General features: G+C 40.4%; 1 protein-coding gene and 1 pseudogene across 1 annotated transcript in view; one reads left to right on the top strand and one right to left on the bottom strand.

Annotated features, from left to right (window-relative positions):
• Positions 1–12,512: 12,512 nt before the first annotated feature.
• The window catches only part of CLIC4 (chloride intracellular channel 4), a 92,238-nt gene continuing 78,721 nt past the window's right edge, over positions 12,513–26,029 (bottom strand). The window contains exons 5-6 of the mRNA XM_012439929.2: positions 16,790–16,971; positions 12,513–16,069 (exon numbers count right to left, since the gene is read on the bottom strand). Of these exons, the coding sequence (XP_012295352.2) occupies positions 15,905–16,069; positions 16,790–16,971 (347 nt within the window). The 3' untranslated portion in view covers positions 12,513–15,904. The remainder of the gene's footprint in view (positions 16,070–16,789; positions 16,972–26,029) is intronic.
• On the top strand, positions 17,490–18,535 carry LOC105708489 (ribosome biogenesis regulatory protein homolog; annotated as a pseudogene).

Below are 26,029 nucleotides of genomic sequence, written 5' to 3'. Positions count from 1 at the left end.
CTACCCAGGAGACTGAGGCAGGAGAATCGCTTGAACCTGGGAGGTGGAGGTTGCAGTGAGCTGAGATCGTGCCATTGCACTCAGCCTGGGCAACAAGAGGGAAACTTTGTCTCAAAAAAAAAAAAAAAAGCTGGAAACCACCTCAACATCCTACAAATGGGAATGAGTAAGACAATTATGATGGGTCCTTGTGATTGAAAACATTGGGCAAATAGCCTTATAATAATCAAGAGAGGCCGGGTACAGTGGCTTACACTTGTAAACACAGCATTTTGGGAGGCTAAGGTGGGCAGATAGCTTGAGCTCAGGGGTTTGAGGCCAGCCTGAGTAACATAGAGAAACCTCGTTTCCACCAAAAAAAATAATAATAATAACAAAAATTATCTGGGCATGGTGGTGTGTGCTTGTAGTCCCAGTGGCTCAAGAGGCTGAAGTGGGAGGATTGATTGAGCCCAGAAGGTTGAGGCTGCAGTGAGCCATGATTTTACGACTGCACTCCAACCCCGGCAATAGAGCAAGACCCTGTTTCAAAAAAAAAAAAAGTTCCAGATGATGTGGGAAAATGCTGATAACAGATTTGTAATAGAAATTAAGCTCCAAAATTCTTAAAGAAAAAAAAATCCTAGCCAAATGGGCTGGAAAACAAACTATAGATAGTCGTCTCTGGGTGGTAAATTTGGGAGAAATTTGTATATGTGTTTCTTTACTCTTTTCTGTACTTTCCAAAATTTGTACAATGAGCAGAATTGCTTTGATAATCACTTAAACAATTCAAAACCTGTACAAAAAAAAAAAAATCCTCCTTGATACCTTGTTGATTTTCCTAGTGAAAACGTCCCTTTATGAATCTTCATAAGGTAGGTTCAATACATTTTTGTGAATGAATGAATGAATAGCGCTTTCAGTCTCTTGCAAATCGTTTCTCACCTTCTGCTTTTATGGCCCAGTTATTTGTGCTCATGTCTTTTCTCCCTTGTGATCCTGGAAGCCCCTTAAAGGCAGAAATCACATGTCTCCATTAAGTCACATCTAGCCAGGGCCTTGCACCTGGAGGCATTTAACAGTATTATTTTTATTTTATTTATTTATTTATTTTCTTGAGATGGAGTCTCGCTCTGTCGCCCAGGCTGGAGTGCAGTGGCGCAATCTTGGCTCACCGCAACCTCCACCTCCCAGGTTCAAGCAATTCTCCTGCCTCAACTTCCCAAGTAGCTGGGACTACAGGCGTGCACCACCACCCCCAGCTAACTTTTTGTATTTTTAGTAGAGACGAGGTTTCACCATTGTTGGCCAGGATGGTCTCGATCTCCTGACGTGTGATCCACCCACCTCGGCCTCCCAAAGTGCTGGGATTACAGACGTGAGCCACCGCGCCCAGCCTGTGAATCTTCATAAGGCAGGTTCAATACATTTTTGTGAATGAATGAACGAATGAATGAATAGCACTTTCAGTCTCTTGTGAATTGTTTCTCACCTTCTGCTTTTATGACCCAGTTATTTGTGTTCATGTCTTTTCTCCCTTGTGATCCTGGAATCCCCTTAAAGGCAGAAATCATGTGTCTCCATTAGTTCACATCAAGCCAGGGCCTTGCACCCGGAGGCATTCAACAGTATTATTTTTTAATGAATAGAGCATGCTATATAATTAAGTGCGTGTGTTTTAACATGAGATAAATATAATTTTAAACATGAGAGCAAGATCCTGGTTGCCAAGGATTATGTGTTAAGCCCATTCCTTATGAAGTCAGGTGACTCCCTGAAAGCTGACAAGAGGGAATAAAGATGTCATTCCAGTAGCAACTCTGTCCCAGCCTAGCTGCCATCACAAGGTTATGCCAAACACACTGTTGGGTCCCCACACTGTCCGATTCAAGGAACCCCTATTCTACAACCAATAGAGCCTCGGGTGAGTCACTCATCCTTAGTTCTTTAATCAAGGAGATGAGGGTACTGGAATATTTCCAGCTTGATGTCATCATGGTTTCTTAAAAAATCTGATAATGCAAGTTGACTTAGAATTTCAAGTTGAAAGGTAACTTTAGAACACTGCAGATTAAACTAACAAAAAAATCTCTATTAATAATTCAATCAATGCTGTGCACCAGTCATTTGGGCTTCACTTTATTTACATTTTTTATATTTATTTACATTTTCTGATCAAAAATAAATAAATAGTAACAGGCAAACTCAAGATGCTGGCATAAACCATAGAATTCATGAAGGAGCTGTAACAGTTAGTGGCAATTCTGCAGTAAAATACTTAAGAGATGAGATTAAACTCTTTTTCTTTCTTTCTTTCTTTTTTTTTTTTTTTTGTTTTGAGACAGGCTCTCTGTGGCCCAGGCTGAAGTACAGTGGTGCGAACCTAGCTCACCGCAGCCTCGACCTCTTGAGCTCAAGAGATCCTCCCACTTCAGCCTCTCAAGCAGCTGAGGCTACAGGCGTGAGTCTCCGTGCCCAGCCTTTCAATCATTTTTTAAAAGCATTTCTATGAAGTAAGGGAATGGAGAGGGCCCTGGGCTTTTCTCCTCTTGCCCCTTCCTTGATTGGGAAACCTCCCTTCAGCCACATGAGAACGAGTCTGCTGGCTTACAGTGACCTCTGCAGACGGCAGGGAGTTGCCTGAACATCTCTGAGCCAAGGAGGGGGAGAGGCCCCTTTTGCCCTCCCTGACTTCCCAAAGTACCCCCTGCCAAGCAGGACCCTTTTATCCAGAAATGTGGAGCCAGTGCACTTGGCGCGTGGTATTGGAACCATTTGATTCTGCTTGCATTGCCCCCATCAGGTTCCTAAACTTCCTGCTAGAAAAGGCCACTTGGGGTGGCACGCACCTGTAGCCAGCTACTCAGGAGGCTGAGGCAGGAGAATCGCTTGACATTGTTTCTAAAAAAAATTAAAAAGAGAGAAGGAGGAGGAGGAGGAGGAGGAGGAGGAGGAGGAGGAGGAGGAGGAAGAAGAGGACACTTGGGGAACTCTGGGCTGTTCCACAGCTGGGCTAAGAAATCAGCTTCCCTGAAGGTGGCAGTGAACCAAGAGTGCACCATTGCAGTCCAGTCTGGGCGACGGGAGTGAAAGCCTGTCAAAAGAAAAGAAAAAAGAATAGAAGAAAAGAGAGAGAAAAGGAAAGAAAGAGAAAGAGAAAGAAGAAAAGAAAGAAAGAAAAAGAGAAAGAAAGAAAAAGAAAGGGAGAAAAAGGGAGCGAGAGAGAAGGAAGGAGAGGAGAGAGGAGGGAAGGGGAGGGAAGAGGAGAGAAGGAAGCACAGGAAGGTGAGAGTTATGTCTTATTTTATAAGAAATTGGATCAGAAGTGTGTCCCTGGCTTCCCCGAAGGATGCTCCGAGGCCGTCCCTCCCTAGGAATGGATGCCGCTTCTTCTGGCAGGAAAGTGAGGCCCTTCCGCGTCGGCAGAGCGGGTACTGCCTCGCCTGGAACCGTGGCCCCTTTTCCTAGAGCCTGGCTGGGCCCCTCCCGCGGTCGGCGCAGCCACGTCTTCCGAGAGGCTCTAGGGCCTGTGCCGGGCGTCCAGACGGGCTCGCTTGGGCTCCTGCGCGCGCTCTGAGGAGCGGGGAACCGACGCCTGGCGCGGCGGCGGGTGCGCTCTGGAGTCCACAGGCAGCGATAGGGGCCCCCGGCGCTCAGGGCCAACTGCAGCGGAGCCCTCGCCCTGCCGCGACCCAACCACCGCCCGGCCCTGTGGTTCCGCGGGCTAAGTGCTTCCCCCAGCTGCCGGTGGCCTGCCGAGAACCGGGGGCGAGCAGAAGTGCCAGCGCCGAAGCCCATGCACGACCTGACCTCGCTTGGGCTTTGGCTCCGTCACACCCAGACCGCGAGCACTTTCCCCCCACCCCACCGAGGGTGCGAGCGGGCCCCTGCCCTGCCCCCCGGGGGAGGCGCGGAGGTGTCAGTTCGCAGCGGCGCCGGGGAGCGTCCGTTCGACACAGGAAGGAGGGAAGGAGGCCGGAGGCGCCCTCGCAGTGCGCAGCAGCCTTGACAGATCTGATAAAGAGGAAGGAAGCCGACGACGCTGCAGATCCGGGCTGACAGCTCCCCAAACTGACGAGGTCCTGCAGCTGTCCCAGCCCTGCTTGCAGAAGTGGCGCCGAAAGGCGGGGAACCGCGGCCCCTGCTGGCCACTTCAGAACCGCACCCGAGTGGTGACGGGAAGCCGAGCCGGGGCTGTAGGGTTAAGGCCGGCTGATGCCTTTGGCAGCAGAAGCTGGGGGATGCAGAGCTCCTCTGGGCCCAGGACCTCTACCTCCTGCTGGGTGCAAGAGACCTGCCCCACAGGACAAAAAAGCCAAATGTGCTCTTGGCCGGGCGCGGTGGCTCACGCCTGTAATCCCAGCACTTTGGGAGGCCGAGGCGGGTGGATCACGAGGTCAAGAGATCGAGACTATCCTGGTTAACATGGTGAAACCCCGTCTCTACTAAAAATACAAAAAATTAGCTGGGCACGGTGGCGCGTGCCTGCAATCCCAGCTACTCAGGAGGCTGAGGCAGGAAAATTGCCTGAACCCAGGAGGCGGAGGTTGCGGTGAGCCGAGATCGTGCCATTGCACTCCAGCCTGGGTAACAAGAGCGAAACTCTGTCTAAAAAAAAAAAAAAAAAAAACTCCAATTATGAGGATGAATTTGTCCTCCTAAGTGGAGACTATTTCTCTCCTTTTAGCTTCGCCAATTTTTATTTTATTTAAAGCTGTTATTAGATACATAGAAATTTAGGACTGTTATATTTTCATAGTGAATAAACTGCTCATGATTATCAATGTCCTATATTGTAAAACATCCTTCTTCATCTCCAGTAACACTTCTTGCCTCAAAACCTACTTTGTATGATAGTCACATTTTCTTTCTTATTTACTGTGTCAATGAATTAACTATTCCATTCTTAAACTTCACCTTTCTGGGCCCATATATTTGTTTCCTGTAAATAGCATATATTGGGTTTTGATTTTTTTATCCAGTTTGACACTTACTTTGTTCAGCCTATTTACATTTCATAAATTTACTAACAGTGTTGGATTTACAGTTAACCTTTTGCTATTTTTCCAATTTGTCCTATCTTTTGTTCATTTGGTCCTCTTGTCCTTTCTTTTGTATTAATTGAATTTTTTAACTTCCATTTCCTCCTTGAGTCTTAGATTTTTCAGTTATTTATTCTTGTAGTTCTTTTAGTAGTTACCCTAGAAACTGTGATATTTATCCATGATTTATTATCATTTTCTTAAATTGGTACTTTTACCCCTTCCCAAATAATGTAAGGATCTTACAAGAACTTAACTCCACTTACCTTCCTTCCATCACTATTGTTATATATTCTGTAAAGTACATAACAAAAGTGTGTCCAGGCATTATCAGGCACAGTGGCTCACACCTGTAATCCCAGCACTTTGGGAGGCCAAGGTGGGTGGATCACTTGAGACCAGGTGTTCGAGACCAGCCTGGCCAATACAGTGAAACTGCATCTCCACTAAAAATACAAAAATTAGCTGGGTGTGGTGGTGCAGTAGTAATCCCAGCTACTCGGGAGGCTGAGGCATGAGAATCTTTTGAACCTTGGAGGCGGAGGTTGCAGAAAGCTGAGATCACACCATTGCACTCCAGCCTGGGCAACAGAGTGAGACTATGTCTCCAAAAAAAAAAAAAAAAATTACTTTTGTTTAAATGGTCAATTTGCTTTAACATTTGCGTACATATTTATCCTTTCCATCGCGCTTCTTTTGGTTCTATACTCCCATCTGGGGTCATTTTCCTTTGTGCTGAAGTACTTCCTTTAGTATTTTTTTGTAGCACATGTCTGCTGGCGCCAAATTCTTTCAGCTTTTGTCTGAAAATGCTTTCTTATGCCTTCATTGTTGAGAATATTTATACTAAGAAGTAATTCTGGCCAGATGTGGTATCTCATGTCTGTAATCCCAGCACTTTGAGAGGCTGAGGTGGGTGAATCACAAGGTCGGGAGTTTGAGACCAGCCTGGCCAACATGGTGAAACCCCATCTCTATCAGAAATACAAAAAGTAGCTGGGTGTGGTGGAGGGCGCCTGTAATCTCAGCTATTTAGGAGGTTGGGGCAGGAGAATCACTTGAACGTGGAGGCAGAGGTTGCAGTGAGCTGAGATCATGCCACTGCACTCCAGCCCCGGTGGCAGTGGGAGACTCCGTCTCAAAAACCAGCCAACCAACCAAACCAATCCAGTACTTTACAAATTCATTCCTCTGGCTTCTGGCTGCCAAGATTCCTGCTAAAAAGTCAGGCATTGGGTTTTATTATTATTTCTCCAAAGGTTATGTGCTATTTCTCTGTGGCTATCTTTAGGACTTTTCTGTCTGTGGTTTTCAGCAGTTTGACTATGCTATTCTTCGGTGTAGTTTCTGTTTTTATTTCACATGGACTCTACTGAGCTTTACGTATTTGTGGGTTGATGTCTTTCCTTGAGTTTGAAAAGTTCTCATTAAATTATTTCATCAAATATTATTGTCTTATTCCCTTTCTTTCTGGGACCCCAATTACATGTTTAGATTGTGTCCCACATGTCTGTTCTTATTTTTGTTGTCTTGCATCTTGCATTCTTTTTACTCTCTTCACTTCAGTTTGGATAGCTTCTGACCCATCTTCAAGCACTATTCCTATTGTCTGCTGTGTCCATTCTGCTATGAAACCCATCTAATGAATTCTTAGTTTCAAATGTGTTTAACTCCCTTTTTAAACAACAGCTTTATTGGGGTGTAATTTACAAACCATATAATTCATCCACTTTAGGTGAACAAAATTAAATGATATTTAATAAATTTATAAAGTTGAGCATGCACCCACACAATTCATTTTTCTTCTTTTTTTTTTTTTTTTTAAGGGTTTTTAGACAGAGTCTCACTCTACCACTCAGGCTAGAGTACAGAGAGGCACAATCATGGTTCACTGCAGCCTCATCCTCCTGGGCCCAACAGACCCTCCTGTCTTAGCCCCTTGAGTAGCCGGAACTACAGGTACATGCTACCACATCCAGCTATTTTTTTTTGTGAAGACGGAGTCTTGCCATGTTTCTTGGGCTGGTCTTGAACTCGTGGCCTCAAGCAATCCTCTTGCCTCAGCCTCCCAAAGTGCTGCAATTACAGGCGTGAGCTACTGGCCCCAGCCCTATTTTTTCACTTTTTTAATAATATATTTTGGATATTTAAATTTTAACTCAAACACAAGGAAGAAATCCAAATCACTTTGCCAAACAATCTGTCAATACATCAAATATCCATAACTTTAGGACAAATTGCCCCTTACATTTTTTTTTTGAGATACAGTTTATATGCCATAAAGCTCACAAAGTGTACAATTCGTTTTTTGTATATTCACAGTTGTGCAACCATTCCCACTAATTATAGAACATTTTCATCACCCCCAAAAGAAATCCCACACCCACTGGCAGTTCCTCTCCTTCTCAGCCCTTGGCAACCACTGTCTCTATAGATTTGTCTATTTTTGGACATTTACAAGTGGAATCATACAGTGTGTGGCCTTTGGGATCTGGCTTTTTTTTTTTTTTTAAAGTAGAAAACAAAAGGAAGAAAGAAAGAGAGAAAGAAAAAAAGAATGAAGAAGAGGAAGAAAAAGGAAGAGAAAGAGGGAGAGAGAATGGGAGTATTGCTTTATTGCCCAGGCTAGAATGCAGTCTAAAAATGGGAATTGAAAACCTCTTTTATGCCAATAATTATGCTTAACAATGGAGACAGGAAGGAATAAGGGAAGAAAATAACAAACAAGCAGCCAACCAATATTTCATTTAAACCTATGAAATGCTATGCAATTATTGAGGAGGGATTTACTTCCAATTATGTTACTGATAAGAGTCTTTGTGTGTCGTTGCATGTGCGATGGGTCTGGATACAGCATACCGATGGGTTTTGGCTTTTTATCCAGTTAATAATATATATGAGTTTAATACTGCCATTTGATGCTAGCTGGCTGTTTTGCCCATTAGTTGATGTAAGTTCTTCATTATGTTAATGCTGTTTACTTTTTGATATATTTTTGGAATATTTTTGGAAAGGCTGATACTGGTTGTTCCTTTATATGTGTAGTACTTCTTTCAGAAGCTCTTGTAAAGAAGGTCTGGTGATGGTGAAATCTCTAAGTACTTGCTTGTTCGCAAAAGATTTTATTTTTCCTTTGCTTGTGAAGCTTAGTTTGGCTGGATAGGAAATTCTGGCTTGAAAGTTCTTTTCTTTAAGGATGTTGAATATTGGCCCCCACTCTTTTCTGGCTTGTAGGGTTTCTGCTGAGAGATCTGCTGTAAGTCTGATAGGTTTCTCTTTGTGGGTAACCTGACCTTTCTCTCTGGCTGCTCTTAGTATTTTCTCCTTCCTTTCAACCCTAATGAATCTGACGATTATGTGCCTTGGGGTTGGTCTTCTTGAGGAGTATCTTTGTGGTGTTCTCTGTATTACCTGGAGTTGAATATTGTCCTGCCTTACTAGGTTGGGAAAGTTTTCCTGAATAATATCCTGAAGAGTATTTTCCAACTTGGATTCATTCTCTTTGTCACATTCAGGTACACCTATCAAACATAGATTAGGTCTTTTCACATAGTCCCATATTTCTTGGAGACTTTGCGCATTCCTTTTTATCCTTTTTTCTCTAATCTTGACTTCTCGTTTTATTTCATTAAGTTGGTCTTCGACCTCTGATATCCTTTCTTCTGCTTGATCAATTCGACTGTTAAAACTTGTGCATACTTCGCAAAGTTCTCGTGTTATTTTTCAGCTCCATTAATTCACTTATATTCCTATCTAAATTGTCTATTCTCGTTAGGATTTAATCAAACCTTTTTTCAAGGTTCTTAGTTTCTTTGCATTGGGTTAGAACAAGTTCTTTTAATTCACAGAAGTTTCTTATCATCCACCTTCTGAAGCCTACTTCTGTTAATGGCACGCACTCGTTCTCCATCAGGCCTTGTTCCGTTGCTGATGAGGAACTGTGATCCCCTGTAGAGGGAGAGGCATTCTGATTTTGGGTATTCTCAGCCTTTTTACGCTGGTTTCTTCCCATCATTGTAAATTTATCCACCTGTCGTCTTTGTGATTACCGACTTTCAAATTAGGTCTCTGAGTGGACATCCAACTTGTTGATTCCCAGGGCCGAAATCTGAGCAATCTACTGCGCCGGCCAAAACAGCGGTGTTAAGATTGATGGTGCTTTTCTGCCCGGTAATCTCCGGTCTAGCTCCCTTCTTGAGTCTGTCCTTCAATCAGCTGAATAGGCGACTGACTTCCCAGAGCTCCAAACAACATCGGCCAAAAGGGGACCCAGTCCTGCTCACTCTGCACCGAGAACTGCCACACCGAGGCGCCAGCAAAACCACTGCGCCGACCACAAGAGTCACACTGGCGACCCATGGGGCTCCTCCGCTGGGAATCTCCTGGTCTGTGAGCAACAAAAATTCGTCTGAAAGTGTGGCGTCCTCTCATTCTCTGCCCTTTTACTGAGAGCTACAATCCCGAGCTGCTAATGATCAGCCATCTTGGATCTCTCCCCCGGGATCTGACTTTCTTCACTGAGTATGTACTTTCTTTTTAAGGCTCAATAGTATTCCTTTATATGGATATGCATTTTGCTTATCCATTCATTAGATGAACATCTGGGTGATTTCCACTTTTTTGGCCATTATGAATAATACTGCTATGAACATTCATGTATAAGAGCTGTAGACATTTTCAATCCTCCTAAACTTAGAAGTAGAATTGCTGGGTGATACAGTGGTTCTACGTTTAACTTTTTGAGGAGCTGCCAAACTATTTTCCAAAGTGTCTGTACCATCACCCATTGCCACTAGCAATGTATGAAGGTTCCCATTTCTCCACATCCTTGACAATACTTGTTATTGTCTACCTTCTTGATTATGGCCATTCTAGTGGGTGTGAAGTGGTATCTCATTGTACTTTTTGTTTGCATTTCTCTAATGATAAACTTCTTTGTATGTGCTTATTGACTATTCGCAAATCTATTTTAGAGAAATGTCAATTAACATTTTTTGCCAATTTTTTAATTGGGTTGTCTTAAGTTGTAAGAATTCTTCATATTTTCTAGACACTATACTATTATTTACAATCCATTTTTAGAACAATTCCATTACACCATAAAGATTCCTCTTGCCTGTTTGCAGTCAATTCCCACCCTCAAGCAACTTAGTGCCAGGTGACCAATGAAGATGTTTTCTGTGTGTTCTGGGCAGGCCCCTCCTTCTAATGAAAATGTATCTCCTAAGCAGTGAGAGACTGTGGAGGATTTTGCTCAGCTTTTTAGAAGCCCTACACTTAGCTTTTAGCATGCAATGGGCAGCTCTAGAGTTCAGCAAATGTCCAGTGAGAAAATCAGTCCTGTATTTGGGGTGTCTCAGGTTTCTTAGTATGCACTATAACCAAGAGCATTGTAAATCTTTTTTTTTTTTCAACAGAGCCCTCCTGCACAGGCCAACCCCAATCCTTTACTCCTTGTTGCCTACACAGTATTCTGGTGTTTAAAATATTATTATTTTTTGAGATGGGGTTTTGCTCTTGTTGCCCAGGCTAGAGTGCAGTGATATGATCTTGGCTCACTGCAACCTCTGAACCTCTGCCTCCTGGGTTCAAGCAATTCTCCTGCCTCAGCCTCTCAAGTAGCTGGGATTACAGGTGTCCGCCACCACACCCGGCTAATTTTTTGTATTTTTAGCAGAAACGGGGTTTCATCATGTTGACCAGGCTGCTCTCGAACTCCTGACCTCATGATCCACCCGTGCCTTGGCCTCCCAGAGTGCTGGAATTACATGTGTGAGCCACTGGGCCCAGCCTATTTTGGTGTTGTAATAGTTTTTTATGGTTGTTGCAGCAGTATTGTGTTGCTGTGACCTATATCCTATCCATTGATTAATGAAAACTAAGTCTTGATATCTTGTCAGACAAGTTCTCTTTCTTTTCTCATCTTCAGATATATGTTGGCTATTTGGGGGGCATAACTCTTCCACATAAATTTTTGAATCCATTTATCTAGTTTCCAAAAACACCTGTTAGGAACCTGTTGAAAACTATATTTATAGTCAGAATTTAAATTTTCATGCTTTTGAGTTCTCCATCCATGAATATGGTTATGTCTATCCTAAATTTCTGTTAGGCCTTTCAATAATGTCTTGTACTTTTCTCCTAAAGAATTGCACTTAAAAAAAAAAAGATACAGGGTCTTGCTCTGTCACCCAGGCTGGAGTGCAGTGGCACAATCATAGTTCTCTGCAGCCTCAAACTCCTTGGCTCAAGAGATCCTCCTTCCCCAGCCTCCTAGGACTATAGACTAGGACTATAGACTCATGTCACTTGGCTATTTTTTTTTTTTTTTCTGTAGAGACAGGGTCTTGCTGTGTTGCCCAGACTGGCCTTGAACGCCCGGTCTCATGTAATCCTCCCACCTTGGCCTCGCTAAGTGCTGGGATTACAGGTATGAGCCACCATGGTTGGCTAGGAATTGCACATTGTTTGATTTGATTCTAAATTGCTTAGGAACTTTTTTTTTTTTTAAAAAAAGCACTTTTTGTTTATTAGAATAGGTAACATATTTACCAATTTCTAAAAACTTAAAAGTATACACTGATAATTTCCCACCCATTTACTCTGACACCCAATTCTCCTCCAGAAGAAAACAGTGTTGCCAATTTCTCTATTAGTTTTTAATGTGGTTACTATTTGTATATTGCAGTTATATTAAATTTTGTTCCTCAATCTTGTAACTAGAAATCCAGCTGAATTATTTTTAATATTTGTAAGTTATTTTGGATTTTATATACACACACCACCACCACCATCATCAACATCACCTGCAAAGGGTAGTCATTTTGTTGCTGCTTTTCCATTCCTTATTCCTTTCACTGATGTTACTGCATTTACTAGGATATCATTAAATAAAGTAGCTGTGAAAGTAGCTGGATAGCAGCTGTGATAGAGGGCAATCTTGTCTTATTCTTGACTTTAATGAGATTGCTTCTGTTTCATTTGCTATAGGTTCTCAATAAAAGTCTTTATCAAGTTAAAAAAAAAAAAAAAGGGCCGGGCATAGTGGCTCACATCTGTAATCCCAGCACTTTGGGAGGCCAAAGCGGAAAGATCACCTGAGGTCAGGAGTTTGAGACCGGCCTGACCAACATGGAGAAACCCCGCCTCTACTAAAAATACAAAATTAGCCAGGCTGCTGGTGCATGCCTGTAATCCTAGCTACTCGGGGAGGGGGATGAGGCAGGAGAATCGCTTGAATCTGGGAGGTGGAGGCTGCAGTGAGCTGAGATCACGCCATTGCACTCCAGCCTGGGCAACAAGAGCGAAACTCATCTTAAAAAAAAAAAAAAAAAAGTTACCTCTGGTCCTATTTTGCTAAGAATGAGTAACATGAGTATTTTAATCAAGTTATTTTCTGTACCTATTTAAATGATCCTATGGTTTTTCTCCTTTAACCTATTAAATGTGCTGAATCACCCATAGAAAAAAAAAGTAGTCTCAAAACACTTTTACCCCAAGTTGTTATTTATTTTTATGAGAGGGGGAAAAAAGAATACTTTATGATAGTGAAAATATACTTTATTTTTTTAATACAATAGCTGCCAGCAATATACTGCTGTTGATGTTCCAAAGAGGAAAGAAAACACATGCATTCTATAATAAGCTTTCATTTGCCTGTTCAAGAAATTCTAAAGAAAATAATCCAATTCTATTCAACATTATGGCTTGAGGAGTTTAAATTTTTCCATGATAAAAATATAATTTGTATGGCCCAAACCTTGACTATTTATAAAGGATGGAATTTTTAAAAGCCCACATATATCAATAATGAATGCTCCCCTCTCTTTGCATTAAATGCTTAATTCAAATTAATGTAAGAAATTGGTGAATGATTAAATGATGAAATTTGTATCAAAATGTTCATGAAAAAATACATTTCTATTTCCTCGCCATTTTTACTTTGTAGATATTTTCTAAATGAGTTTAAGTTCACAGAAATAAACGCTATCTACATGCAACTCTGGAGAGATTCGAAACACAATAGAAGTAAAGTTAACAAGCCTAAATCCTAGAGTTGATCCATGTAGTATGTCAGAAATCTCTCCATTGTGTACAGATTGCTCAAAGATTTAAAGATAAATTGTAAAAGCCAAAATTACCAAGAAATAAAATCTTACTTGAATTTTATCACAAAAATTAACAGTCCTAGTAAGACAATAGAACTGTATAGAAAATCCGCATCTACATCAAAAAAGGCAAGTTTTATCAACTAGAAGAGAGCTTTCCATTGTAGAATACAAAAATTTCTCAGAATCCCTTGACTTTCCATTGAGACTTCAATTTCTTCACTGAAGTAAAACACAAAAGGGGTCTAAATGAAGGGGAATGGATTTGTTATTTGTAAAAATAAAATTAGATTATTTCCATTATGTCAATTCATATATTGCATGAACTGTCTACCATGAAAACTTTCATGTCGTAAATTTCTCGAGATTTTAAACTATGCTCTTTCCAAACATACAATGGGGTTAAAGCATGTTGTTGGATCCTCCTTTTTACTAGCTAGCTTTTGTCCATTTACCAATTTCCATTTCATTTTACTAACTTCCCTGAAAAAGTAGTATCTTTCTACAGAGAAAAATAATTCTGTCTTCATCAAAATCACAATAGACACACCTTCTTCGAACATTTAGAGGGATGGCCCAGTGTCACTGGGTTAATAAAAACAAGAGAACTCCAAAATGAAAATATTTTGAGCTTCAGAATGAATTTTCATCACTCTATTTTAAAGAATGGAGCTCTTTCCTCTGTTAGCCCTCTACCCTGCACCAGTTGGTCCACCATTCACTGGAAAGAACAAACCTCACTTTGCTTGAATCTTTTTCATACTTTAAGCTATGAGGCAAGGTTCAGTATCACCTGAATGAATGCCAAGTTGCCACTATTTAAAAAGTAAGTGAAGAGTGGTAATGCGTGCCTGTGTACTGGTGCAGATGGGACACTTTCACCCACTAAAACCACTGCAAAATAATTTCTTAATAGATAACTGTATAGTGCTACTTCCTTGAACCAGATAAATCATCATACAATATTTAATTACCAAAAAAAAAAAAAAAAAAGTGGGTGCTCAAACTTTTGATCAACAATAAAGAGTTCTAAGAAAGGTAAGGCAAAGACTCTCCCTGAGCCAAATGGATACAACATGGAGATTTTCTTATCTTTCTGTACTAAGCTAATTACTTCAAAAAAATGCAGCACACTTATAAAAAGCTGCTTCCATAAAGCCAGTGCTTACTAAATGTTCGCATATCAAAGTGGAGGAGGGGGGAAACACTGCCATTTTAAAGCAATAAACTTAAAATTTCAAAAAAACAGCCTATGAGAAATAGCACTTCCTATACAAGTTAGGTATAAAAAATTACCAAAAAATGTATTATAGTCACAATCAAGTCCTTCAGAGCAGTACTTAGGAAGTCTGGCTTTGTTTTTGTCTTTTAAAAAGAGTAAATACATGGCAAAGTTTTATTTTCAGCAAGTTCATCCCCCCTTGTTAGAGTACAAATAATTCCTGGTTTAGGGCTTCAATTTTAAAAAACAAAAAACAACAAAAAAAGCAAAAACATGGAAGAGTGCTATTCCTCAACATGGCTGTAGAAAAATTTAACTCAAGGAAGTGCAATGAGTGAGATCAGGCAAAACTGCAGTAAATATACACTCACCATTACTATAACTTAGTCCAAAAGGAATGAACAATCCTCTCTACAAGGTAAATGGGGTGAAATGAGAAAGCTGGTGATCTGTGTTTTATCTTTTCTTTTTTTTACATAGAATGGATAATGTGTTTAGATCACCTACATTAAATGTGCTTTAGAAACAAAAACTTACTTGTTATTTTGACAAATCCACCCTTCATTCCTTAGGTTAATTTCTGTGTTAATTTTTACATTACTAATCATTGTACTGCTACAGCTAAATCAACTAAATGTCAGTTTATGTAGTGTTGCTCAAAAGATGTACTAATAGCAAGCTCTATGATTACCTAAAAACAAGCTTTTTAAAATCAAGGAAGAAAGCAATAATGTTCCAAATGAATGGCACAGGGCAAAACACATATAACAAACATATTTAGACAGAATATGTATCAGGTGCCCATCAGTTCCTCTTATAAAGATAAAATGCTTGAGGAAGGTCTTGAGAAAATCCTCCCTCCCTCTAAACTTTTAGCTTCTACATGGTGTCAAACGTTACAATTGGTATGAAGGATAAACACTTTTAGGCAAAAGTAAAAATCCATCTACAAAGCAATATAGCCAAATCTGTAGTGACTTTTGCAGAAAGTTCTCTTCTCTGATGGTAATATTCTTTAGTACACATCTAGGATAGACTAAATTGAAACAATATTTCTGATACAGTAGCAATCCTTTCATATACTCTTACTAAATATTATAAAACTCCAAAAAATACATAAATATTCCTTGTACCATGCATTATACACCAGTTTGGGGCTACCTGACAAAGTCATGGCTACTACTTTAACGATTAAACATTGCACCTCAAAGTTCTGCCATCCATACACAGTAAATGGACACAATGGTGAGGGCTCTTGAGAGATGGCAAACTACCTCTAAAGTGAAAAGTTTGTGGTGGAGTGTCTCCAAATTAAAAAGAGGGGAACCCGGGTAGGGCAGGTAGGCAGGATAAAAGGATTTTAAAATAATACTGCTTAGGAGTATATATTTTAAGATAACTACTATACCTGGTCTATCCTTGATCCTAATCTTCAATAACTGCATGTTCGTGCAAAATACAATTTCTGCTCTATAGGAAGAGGAGTAGCCTGTTAGGAAAAGCATATTTTTAAGGGAAGACATGAAGACACCTCTTTCATAAATGCAGTTTTACTTGGTGAGTCTTTTGGCTACATCACTATATGCTATTTCGACCTCCTTATCACTGGGACAGGTATTGGTGAACTCATCCCTACTGTATGCATTAGTTAGATATCTCCAGATACCAGTCATTCCTTTCGGGATATCAAAGTTGCGATATTTTTTGGCCACCACCTGAAATACAAAGAGACTGAAAGTTAAAGACTTATTTTCCATGTCTTGTGAACTAGACATGTCTCTGATTTTAGAGCAAATAATTAACGCTCGAAATCATTGAGAACTGCTTCTATTTGAAAAGAAGCCTGTTGCCATTATTCTAACTAGGGTTTTAAATAATGACCAAGACTGCAAGTTACACCAAGGATTTAGAAGTGTGAAAGTGACTGCAAATAACTGCCTTGGACACCATGAAAGACAGCCAAGTGTAATCACTGGGAAATACTTCACAACACACATACACTATTTTAGATCTGCTTTTCTTATCTTAGGTCTTTATTTACAACTAGTGCTTATTGTTATTCTATTTAACAATGTGCCCACCCGTGTCTCATATAATAAATGCTCAATACTTTTTGCCTTGAATAGAGAAAGCCAGACGTGATCACAGAATTTGACAACAGAAGTCAGTGTGGCAAACTCCAATTCAAAGTCATGCATTACATCTTCGAATTTTTATGCAGTCACAGAAAAAAAAAACATTCATTTCTCTTTTCTTAAATTTTAAGACATAATTTTCCATCTAACTCTAGGGTGTTTCAACTATTGCTTAAACAGCATTGAGTTAAACAGCTAGTCATATATAAGATCAGAAATGTTTTGAGCATAAAGGTAATGCCACCTTAGTAAATACAATACAAGGTAATGGCAATGTGACATCATACCCTACAGACCCACCTTGACAATATGCAGTTTGGGCAGCAGGTTGCAATCAGCTAATGTCATTTCATTGCCATCCAGAAATTTACGTGTAGAAAACTTAATGTCCTCCATACTATTTTCATCAATTTCATCAGGGAGAGGAGAATTCAGATATTCATCCAGTTTCTGCAGGGTTTTCAGGAGACCCCTCTCCAGTGCTTGGGGGGAAAAAAAAGATGAGAATACTGTAAGAAAGAAAACCATGCAAATCCTCAAAAAGAAGTGTGACTCTGAGTCAATAACTGTTTATCAAATGTTTACTCTGAGGCGAGGTACTGAAGAACAAAACAGACAAGGCTCCTGCTCTCCTAGTGCTTAATTATGTGGGGCGGGGGATGAAACAAGTTTGTTCAGGTAAATGTACAAATAAGTATGATAATTTCACACAGTGGTATTTGTAAAATCTTGCTAACAACTAAATGTCCCATACATGAACACATATGGCCCAACACAGTTGACATTTAAACTAGAAAGTATGGATGAGAAAAGGCAAACATATTAATTCAAATCTAGGGATTAAAAAAATCTTACAGACAAGACTCTTGCCTTCATTTTTAATTCCTGCTTCCCCAGGAATATTTTGATTTATCAGCATGAAATGTGTTAAGAAATACCAATTCAGGTAGGAAAAGTAACTTCAGCCACAGCCCCAAAGCTAGTGAACCGAGCTGGAGCCATGGAGGCTCAAAGTGTGGAGGACATGCTGGCAAAGGCTGAGCAGGACGAGGCAGAGAAGTTGCAGTGCATCACGGTGTACAAGGAGCTGGAAGTGGAGTTTGACCTGGACAACCTGCTAGCTTCGACCGGAACCCCCCGACAGGGCTGAGGTGCCCCGGACCCACACTGGAGGCTGAGCTGTGGGCCCTCCACCAGACAACATGCAGCTGTTCACCAACAGGCTGTGGTAGCTGCCCACGGAGCACGTGGAAGAGGTGATAATGGCGCAGCTGCCGGAGCCCACCACACATCTGCTGCGAGAGAAGCCTCTTCCCCGGCTGCGGCCACTTACACGCTAGCAGCAGTTCGCGTGCCTCAAGGGCATCTGTCTCAAGAAGACGACCAACCTGGTGTGGGGCGAGGTGAGCGGCCAGTGGCAGCGGCGCTGGGGCGACCAGCGCACCCAGGACGACGCCAAGGAATGGCTGACTGAGGTGCCCAGCAATGCCGACCCCTTGGAGGTCTAGTTCACCAAGTGGATTCAGGCCGAAGGAAGGGGTGGCCAAAAACGAACTGAACCGGCTGTGTAACTTGGCCCGCCAGCACAAGATGCAGCTGCCCAGCGCAGTCGGTTTGCACCTTACCGGACACCAGAGTAAGGAGGAGCTGGGCCATGCCATGCAAGTGGCCAAGGTCTCCACAGCCTCTGTGGGGCATTTCCAGGAGCGCCTCCCCAAGGAGAAGGTGCCCTGGAGCTCCAGCAAGAAGAGGAATTTTCAACCCCTTTTCGGGGACTTTGCAGCAGAGAAAAAGAACCAGTTGAAGCTGCTTCGTGTCATGAACAGCAGGAAGCCTCAGCTGGATGTGACGAGGGCCACCAATAAGCAGATGAGGGAGGAGGACCAGGAGGAGGCTGCCAAGAGGAAGAAAATGAGTCAGAAGGGCAAGAGAAAGGGAGGCCAGCAGGGGCCTGGGGGCAAGAGGAAAGGCGGTCAAGAGAAAAGGACAGTGTCCAGGAGGAAAGAGGAGGAAGTAATAGTTTCTTGCCATCAGATCCGTCTGTAAACCAAGAATTATAGCTGGGCGCAGTGGCGTGTGCCTGTAGTCCCATCTACTCGGGAGGCTGAGGTGGGAGGATCACATGAGCCCAGGAGTTCTGGGCTGTAGTGCGCTATGCTGATCAGGTGTCCACACTAAGTTCGGCATCAATATGGTGACCTCCCGGGAGCGGGGGACCATCAGGTTGCCTAAGGAGGGGTGAACCGGCCCAGGTCGGAAACAGGGCAGGTCAAAACTCCCGTGCTGATCAGTAGTGGGATTGCGCCTGTGAATAGCCACTGCACTCCAGCCTGGGCAACATAGCGAGACTCCATCTCTTTAAAAAAAAAAGAACTATAAATACTAAATGTTAAGTTCTAGGCACTTGTACAGGGACCCAGAAGGACCTGGCCGTTGCCTTCATTGAGCTTGAAGGGACAGGATCGCCCTCCCCTCAAGAGTATGTAAGTGTTGGACTGCACAAATTAATATTTTTCCCACAACCAAGACTTTGGCTGGAGATTAAGAACTTATGTGGGCCGGGCGCGGTGGTTCACGCCTATAATCCCAGCACTTTGGGAGGCCGAGGCGGGTGGATCACGAGGTCAAGAGATGGAGACCATCCTGGTCAACATGGTGGAACCCCGTCTCTACTAAAAATACAAAAAATTAGCTGGGCATGGTGGCGCGTGCCTGTAACCCCAGCTACTCAGGAGGCTGAGGCAGAAGAATTGCCTGAACCCAGGAGGCGGAGGTTGCGGTGAGCCAAGATCACGCCATTGCACTCCAGCCTGGGTAACAAGAGCGAAACTCCGTCTCAAAAAAAAAAAAAAAAAAGAACTTATGTGAGGATTTTAAGAATTAGGGAAATAATTTGGTGGAAATCAGGAATGAGTTCTATTCTTAGCCTTTTTTCTTCTTTTCAACTTTGGATATAGGGTGGGGGAGAGTCGGTCGTATTTCACAGATTGGTGTAAATGTTTCTACATCATTTTTACAACAAGCTTGTACATCAGAGTAGAAGAAGAAAAGACACATTTCAGAATTCAATAGTCAAGTGACTGTTTAAAAGGTTAAGTAATAAAGATGTCTTATCTATTTAAAAAAAAAAAAGAAAGAAAAAAAAGAAATACCAATTCAAACAATCCAAACAGAAAACCTGGGATTTTCAAAACTGTCTTATAATACACAGGAAGCCAAGAACAGCACTATCTTATACAAAAAGCACAAAGGTCAGATGAACGAGCTCAGTTGACAACATTGAACTGGGAGCCTCTTCAGCCAAGTAGATTAGGAAGCTCTGGTGGGACAGAGCACCACTGTATATCTGAAAAGTCAAAGTTAGTGGCCCTCAGCAGTATGGGGGCAGGAATGTCATTAAAAACATGGAATAGCAACAGACAGATCTTCTATTATCCTTGCTTATCCTTTACATCCAATTCACCTTCCCCCTCACTCTCAGAATAGATGAACTCACTCTGATGATTGAGGTAACTGGCCATAAAAGAAAGTTAATTATCATGGGATGGCAAACCATGTAATTAAGTCTAATTCAGTTGTGTCCTTTAAGGAAAAAGGTAAAAGTTTACATGCTGCATCTTAGACATTTTACCAGCAACGTAAATATGTCCTAATCCCATACCTCTTCTTGCAAATTGCAGCCACCCACTCATCACTTGGTCCCTTCATGGTAGTCAAGGTAATAGATGGTAGTCTTAGTTAGGTAAGGGGCTACAGGCACAACAAGGAATGAATGGATTGTAGGAGATAAAAACTAAGAGTTCAGAAACCAAAATGAATATGGAGAAGGGGGGAAGATGCATTTGACAAAATATAAATTGAGCCCCTACTACATGCCAAGTCTTATTCTAAGGATTATTAAATTCACTGTTGAATAAAGCAGAATAGGTTTCTATCCTCAGAGAGTTTAAATCTTGGGGACAGAGGGTAGTACAGAGAAGCTGGTAAACAAACTAAAGACTCCAAGGGTGAATGCTGGTATCATTTACTGAGCCATTTACCTTCCCAAGGAGAAACAGATTTAGGGGATATGGAGATGAGTTCAGTTAATATGCTGAGTTTGAGGTACCTGTAAGACATGTGAGTAGAGATGTCCAAAAGACAAACAAACATGGTTTCAAGTGTCACAAACAGAGCTGGAGCAACGTGTTTAGAAGTTATGAGAACATAAATAAACAATGAAACCATGGAGTAAAGGAGAAGCAGAAGGCCTACAGAATGCCCTAAGGAACATCATTTAAAGGATAGGTAGAAGGAAGAGCTTGCAGAGAAGACGGCATTTCACCATGTTGGCCAGGGTAATCTCGAACTCCTGATCTCAAATGATCCACCTGCCTCCCAAAGTGCTGGGATTACCGGCATAAGTCACAGCATCCAGTCAGATTTTTGAATTTTTAAACAATCTTCCATTCCTGAGAAACCCAACTTGGTTGTATTATTTTTTTATGTTGCTGGATTTGGCATATGTTGTTTCAGACTTTTGCACCTATATTCAAGAAAGATTGGCTTGAAATTGTCCTTTCTTTTGATGTTCTTGTACAGTTTTGGTATCAAGGCTGCCTGCCCTCTAAAAGCAAGTTAGAAAGTATTCCCTCTTTTCTGTTCCCTGGGAAAGTATATGCAAGTATGATCTTACTTATTCCTCAAATGCTTGGAAGAGTTCAATAGTGAAGCCATCTGGATCTGGAGTTTTCCTTTTAATTACAAGAAACTTAAATGATAACATAAAAATATTCACATTTTTAATTCCTCTTTGTGTCAATTTTGTTACACTGTACTTTCTGTAAATTTCTCCAATGTTTTGAAAATTATAAGCATAAAATTTTTCAAAATAGCCTCCAAAAATCATTTTAATGTAAGATCTGTAGCAATCCTCCTTTTTATTCCTAATATTGGTTTTTGCTGTCTTCTCTCATTTTTCTTGATTTTTCTTGTCAAGGACCTATGAATTTTTTATTTGTTAGACTTTTCCAAAACCAGCTTCTAGTTTCCCTGTTCAATGTCATGTTTGTTTTCTACTTCATTATATTCTGCTCTTCAGTTTTTCCTCCCTTTTAACTTCTCAGGTTTAATTTGCTAATCTTTTTCTAAGTTTTAGATCAGCAATATTTAGCGCTCTTCTAATATAGGCTTTTGGAACTATAAAATTCCCTCTAAGCACAGTTTTAGCCATATCTCACAAATGTAGACATTCTGTATTTTCATCTTTTTATTCTTTTTCAATCTGTGGATTATTTAGAAATATACTAGTTAATTTTCAAACATGTAGAAACTTTCTAGCTGTAGCTTTGTTTTTTCGTTTTCGAGACAAGGTTTTACTCCTGACACCCAGGCTGGAGTGCAATGGCATGATCTCGGCTCATTGTGTTTCATATATATCTATACACACACACACACACACAGTCTTGCACACAAGCAACATTGTTTTTAATCCAGTTGGTAAACTTTGTTTTTATTTGGAATATTTAAATAATGTATATTCAATGTCATTACTAAAAACTCTGGTTAAATCTGCCATCATACTTCTTATTTGTCCACCTGTTCTGTGGACATCCTTGCCCACCTGTTCTGTTCTTTTCTTCTCTCCTAACTTCCTTTGGATTACTTTTTTTAAAATTATTCCTCTGTTTCCCCTTCTATTAGCTTAATATACATCCTTTTACTAGTCTTTGTTTCCCTGACTCATTAAAGTTTAATTATAACTGCTACCACTTCCAGGATAATACAAAGACCTTAGAACTCCATTAACTTCCTTTCTGTCCTATATGCTACTATTGTTATGTATTTTAATTCTACATATATTTTATTTATTTATTGACAGAGTTTCACTCTGTCATCCAGGCTGGAGTGTAGTAATGTGATCTTGGCTCACTGCAACCTCCACCTCCCAGTTTCAAGCAACTCTCCCACCTCAGCCTCCCAAGTAGCTGGGATTACAGGTGGGCACCACTATGCCCGGATGATTTTTGTATTTTTTAGTAGAGACATGGTTATGCCATGTTGGTCAGGCTGGTCTTGAACTCTTGGCTTCAAGTGATCCACCTGCCTTGGTCTCCCCAAGTGCTGGGATTACAGGCTTGAGCCACCATGCCTGCACGGTAATATTTTTTACTTAGATAAATATCAAACAAACTAGAATGTGTTACCTAAATCATAAGTGACAAGATCAAAGATCTACCCATTATATTAATAAGGATCATGCTAGCCATAGCCATAATCAAGCTACCTTATTTCTTAGAGGAAACATAATCAGTAGAGGGCACTGGAACCCAGTAAAATAAAGTTGAGACATTAGCAGAGCTCAACTGGAACTAGAGAAGTGACAGAGAAGCCACTTAAAAATAAAAGATCAAAAACACAAAACAATAAACGAACTTTTATTAATTACATTCAGGCCAACGATAATGCATATCGTTAGCTGAAAAGTAAAGTTTATAAATTAACAAGAGAATACAATGTGATAAACAGTTAGGTCAGTAAGAATTCCAGGAAATGATAAACTTCTTATGGTTATATTTAAGAGAAAAAAAGAGAAAAAGGAGAGAGCAGAATCTCAAGGCTGTAAAACAAGATTCAATATGCTTCTTATTAAAAGCAGTGAATGCATGGCCAAGCACGGTGGTTTATGCCTGTAATCCCAGTACTTTGGGAGGCCAAGGCAGGTGGATCACCTGAGGTCAGCAGTTCAAGACCAGCCTGGCCAACATGATGAGACCCTGTATCTACTAAAAATACAAAAATTAGCCAGGCATGGTGGTGTGTGCCTGTAGTCCCAGCTACTCGAGAGGCTGAGGCAGGAGAATCACTTGAACCCGGGAGGTGGAGGTTGCACCGAGTGGAGATCATACCACTTGCACTCCAGTCTAGGTGACAGAGCAAGACTCTGTCTCAAAAAAAAAAGCAGGGGGGCGGGGGGCGGGCAGTGAATGCACAACAAGAACATATTAGAATACAAGGACTTGTTCTTTGATCCGATTACAATGAATAGAATCAGTCTGTTGGGAAGATAATGTTGCCTGAATTCAAACACTGAATTATTGTCTCAAATGCTACTTGAGTGTTTTGATAAGTTTGAGCAAATTTTTAAACTTGGACCTGCTCTAAATTAATGTTTTTCCTGAATTATATATATATAAAATATATATATATACACTATATATATACATTATATATACATATATAAAATATATATAATATATATACATATATATTATATACATATATATACACACATATATATATAATATCCTAAATTTACAAGGTTTATAACATTTAGTATTCCTCAATGTAAGGCACGGTGGCTCATGCCTGTAATCTCAGCACTTTGGGAGGCTAAGCTGGGTGGATTGCTTGAGTTCAGAGGTCAAGACCAGCCTGGGCAACATAGCAAGACCTTGTCTCATTTAAATAAATTTTTTTTAAAAAAGAAAATAAAAAGTCTAGCATAACATTACAATGACTGTTTTTTCCATAATTTTGGACTTAGCACTTTCGATTAAGTTGAATTGCTATACCTGACTAGAGTGTTAGTAATTTTTCATAGTTAAGAATGCCATAACAAGGGTATATTAATGAAAACAAAGAATGATGAACTGGTTTGGTACAATTATATGTACCAACATAAGGTATGGCCAATAAAACAAACACAAACAGAGGTATCAAAAAGTACTAAATAGCACCATTCAATAAACATACTACGGTTTTCAAGAATAATCATCACAAAGGAGTATATAAAGATTAAAAAATGTCAAAATTAACCACTAGAAGGCAGTAGCAAGCCATCAGAAAGTAGCTCCTTGTCTTTTTTATATCTAATAAGTAGCACTATTATTCTCCAATACCCCTGATGTAGTAATGTTGGTATCTCTAAGAAGTTATTTCAAAAGCTCTCAAAAAATTATTAGGTGCAATAGAGCAACATAATCAGTTTAAAATTAATTATGACAGTCAAAACACCCTTTTTTGTCTAAGAGAACACAGCAAAATTACAAAGATTAACATACACCAGGGTCCAAAGTGTAGGAAAATGAATACTTTCATGTTAGTGGGACTATAAACTGGTATAGACTTTTCGAGAACAATTTGGCAAAATAAAGCAAAATTTAAAATGTACAAAAACTTCTTGAAATATTTGGAATCCAGCTCAAGGACATCCACCAGCAGCACTGTTTGTTATAGTTTAAAAAAAAAAAAAAAACCTTGAGACAGTCTAGATGTCTATCAACATGGAAATAGTTAAATGAAAACCCATATATAAAATACAAAGCAGAATTTCTAAAAATTGAGGTAAGTGTGTGTGTGTGTGTGCGTGCGCGCGCGTATATATATGTATTTTTAATCTATTTATTTATTTATTTATTTTGAGATGGAGTCTCACTCTTGTAGTCCAGGCTGGAGTGCAGTGGCATGATCCAGGCTCACTGCAACCTCTGTCACCAGGGTTCAAGCGATTCTCCTGCCTCAGCCTCCCTAGCAGCTGGGATTACAAGTGCCCACCATCGTGCTCGGCTAATTTTTGTATTTTTAGTAGAGACGGGGTTTCACCATGTTGGTCTTGCTGGTCTCGAACTCCTAACCCTCATGATCTGCCCTCCTCAGCCTCCCAAAGTGCTGGGATTACAGAGCTGAGCCGCTGCAGCCAGCCAGATCTATATTTTGATATAGAAGCATTTCTACTGTATAAGTGAAAAATATAACTGTATAATGTGGGTATGTACATAACACATATTTACAGAAATCTTTGCAAAATTATATTAAAAAAGGAGGACACTAAATTGTTGAAGAGGTCACGTAATGTGATTAAGGAGGGGCAATTAAGTTTTATTAAATTTATTCCTGTACTATTTTAACTTTTTCAACAAGCATGTTTTCTGTTATTTGTATGATCTGAATGAGTAAAATTCAAGGCAGAAAACATTACCTGTAATAAGAGTATTTGTTACTGAAAAACAAGACAATTTACAATGAATACAACAAAGACTAAAAATTATAAGCACTTACATGGATAAAACTGAATTTTCAAGCTACCACTAGTCTTAATAAAGGGTAACCTTATACAAACAAGTTTTTAGGCTAAGTTACACATCAGTGGAAAACAGAAACAGGTAATGGGTATTTAAAGATAATTAAATATACAATGCAGGCTTACTGCTACAATAATGAACAACCATCTTCTGACTCCAAACACTTTTCCAGCGAGAAAGGCAGGAGTAGTGGGGAGAGGAGAAGGGAGAGGATCTTGAATAAAAAGGAACTAATCAGAGCCTCTAGATTCCTTGTCTCCATGTAAAAATAGGAATTTGGACATTATGAAATATGCCTCCGAGTACGTTCACAATGCTAAATTCATTTCTCTCTTAGAAGTATTATAAATACCAATGACTAGTTACAGTTGGGGCCTTAGTAAATTACATAAATTAATGCCATCACAGAACTTAAAAAACCATAGGAGATCTGGGAACAGGTTATACTTAATGCATCCCCACAAAAGGAATTACCCAT

Source organism: Aotus nancymaae, unplaced genomic scaffold (assembly GCF_030222135.1).
Source record: "Aotus nancymaae isolate 86718 unplaced genomic scaffold, 86718_ANA_hifiasm-v0.15.2.pri h1tg000053l, whole genome shotgun sequence".
Classification (NCBI taxonomy): domain Eukaryota; kingdom Metazoa; phylum Chordata; class Mammalia; order Primates; family Aotidae; genus Aotus; species Aotus nancymaae.
Note: the sequence above shows the minus strand (reverse complement) of the source record. Positions and strands in the feature narration are given on the sequence as shown.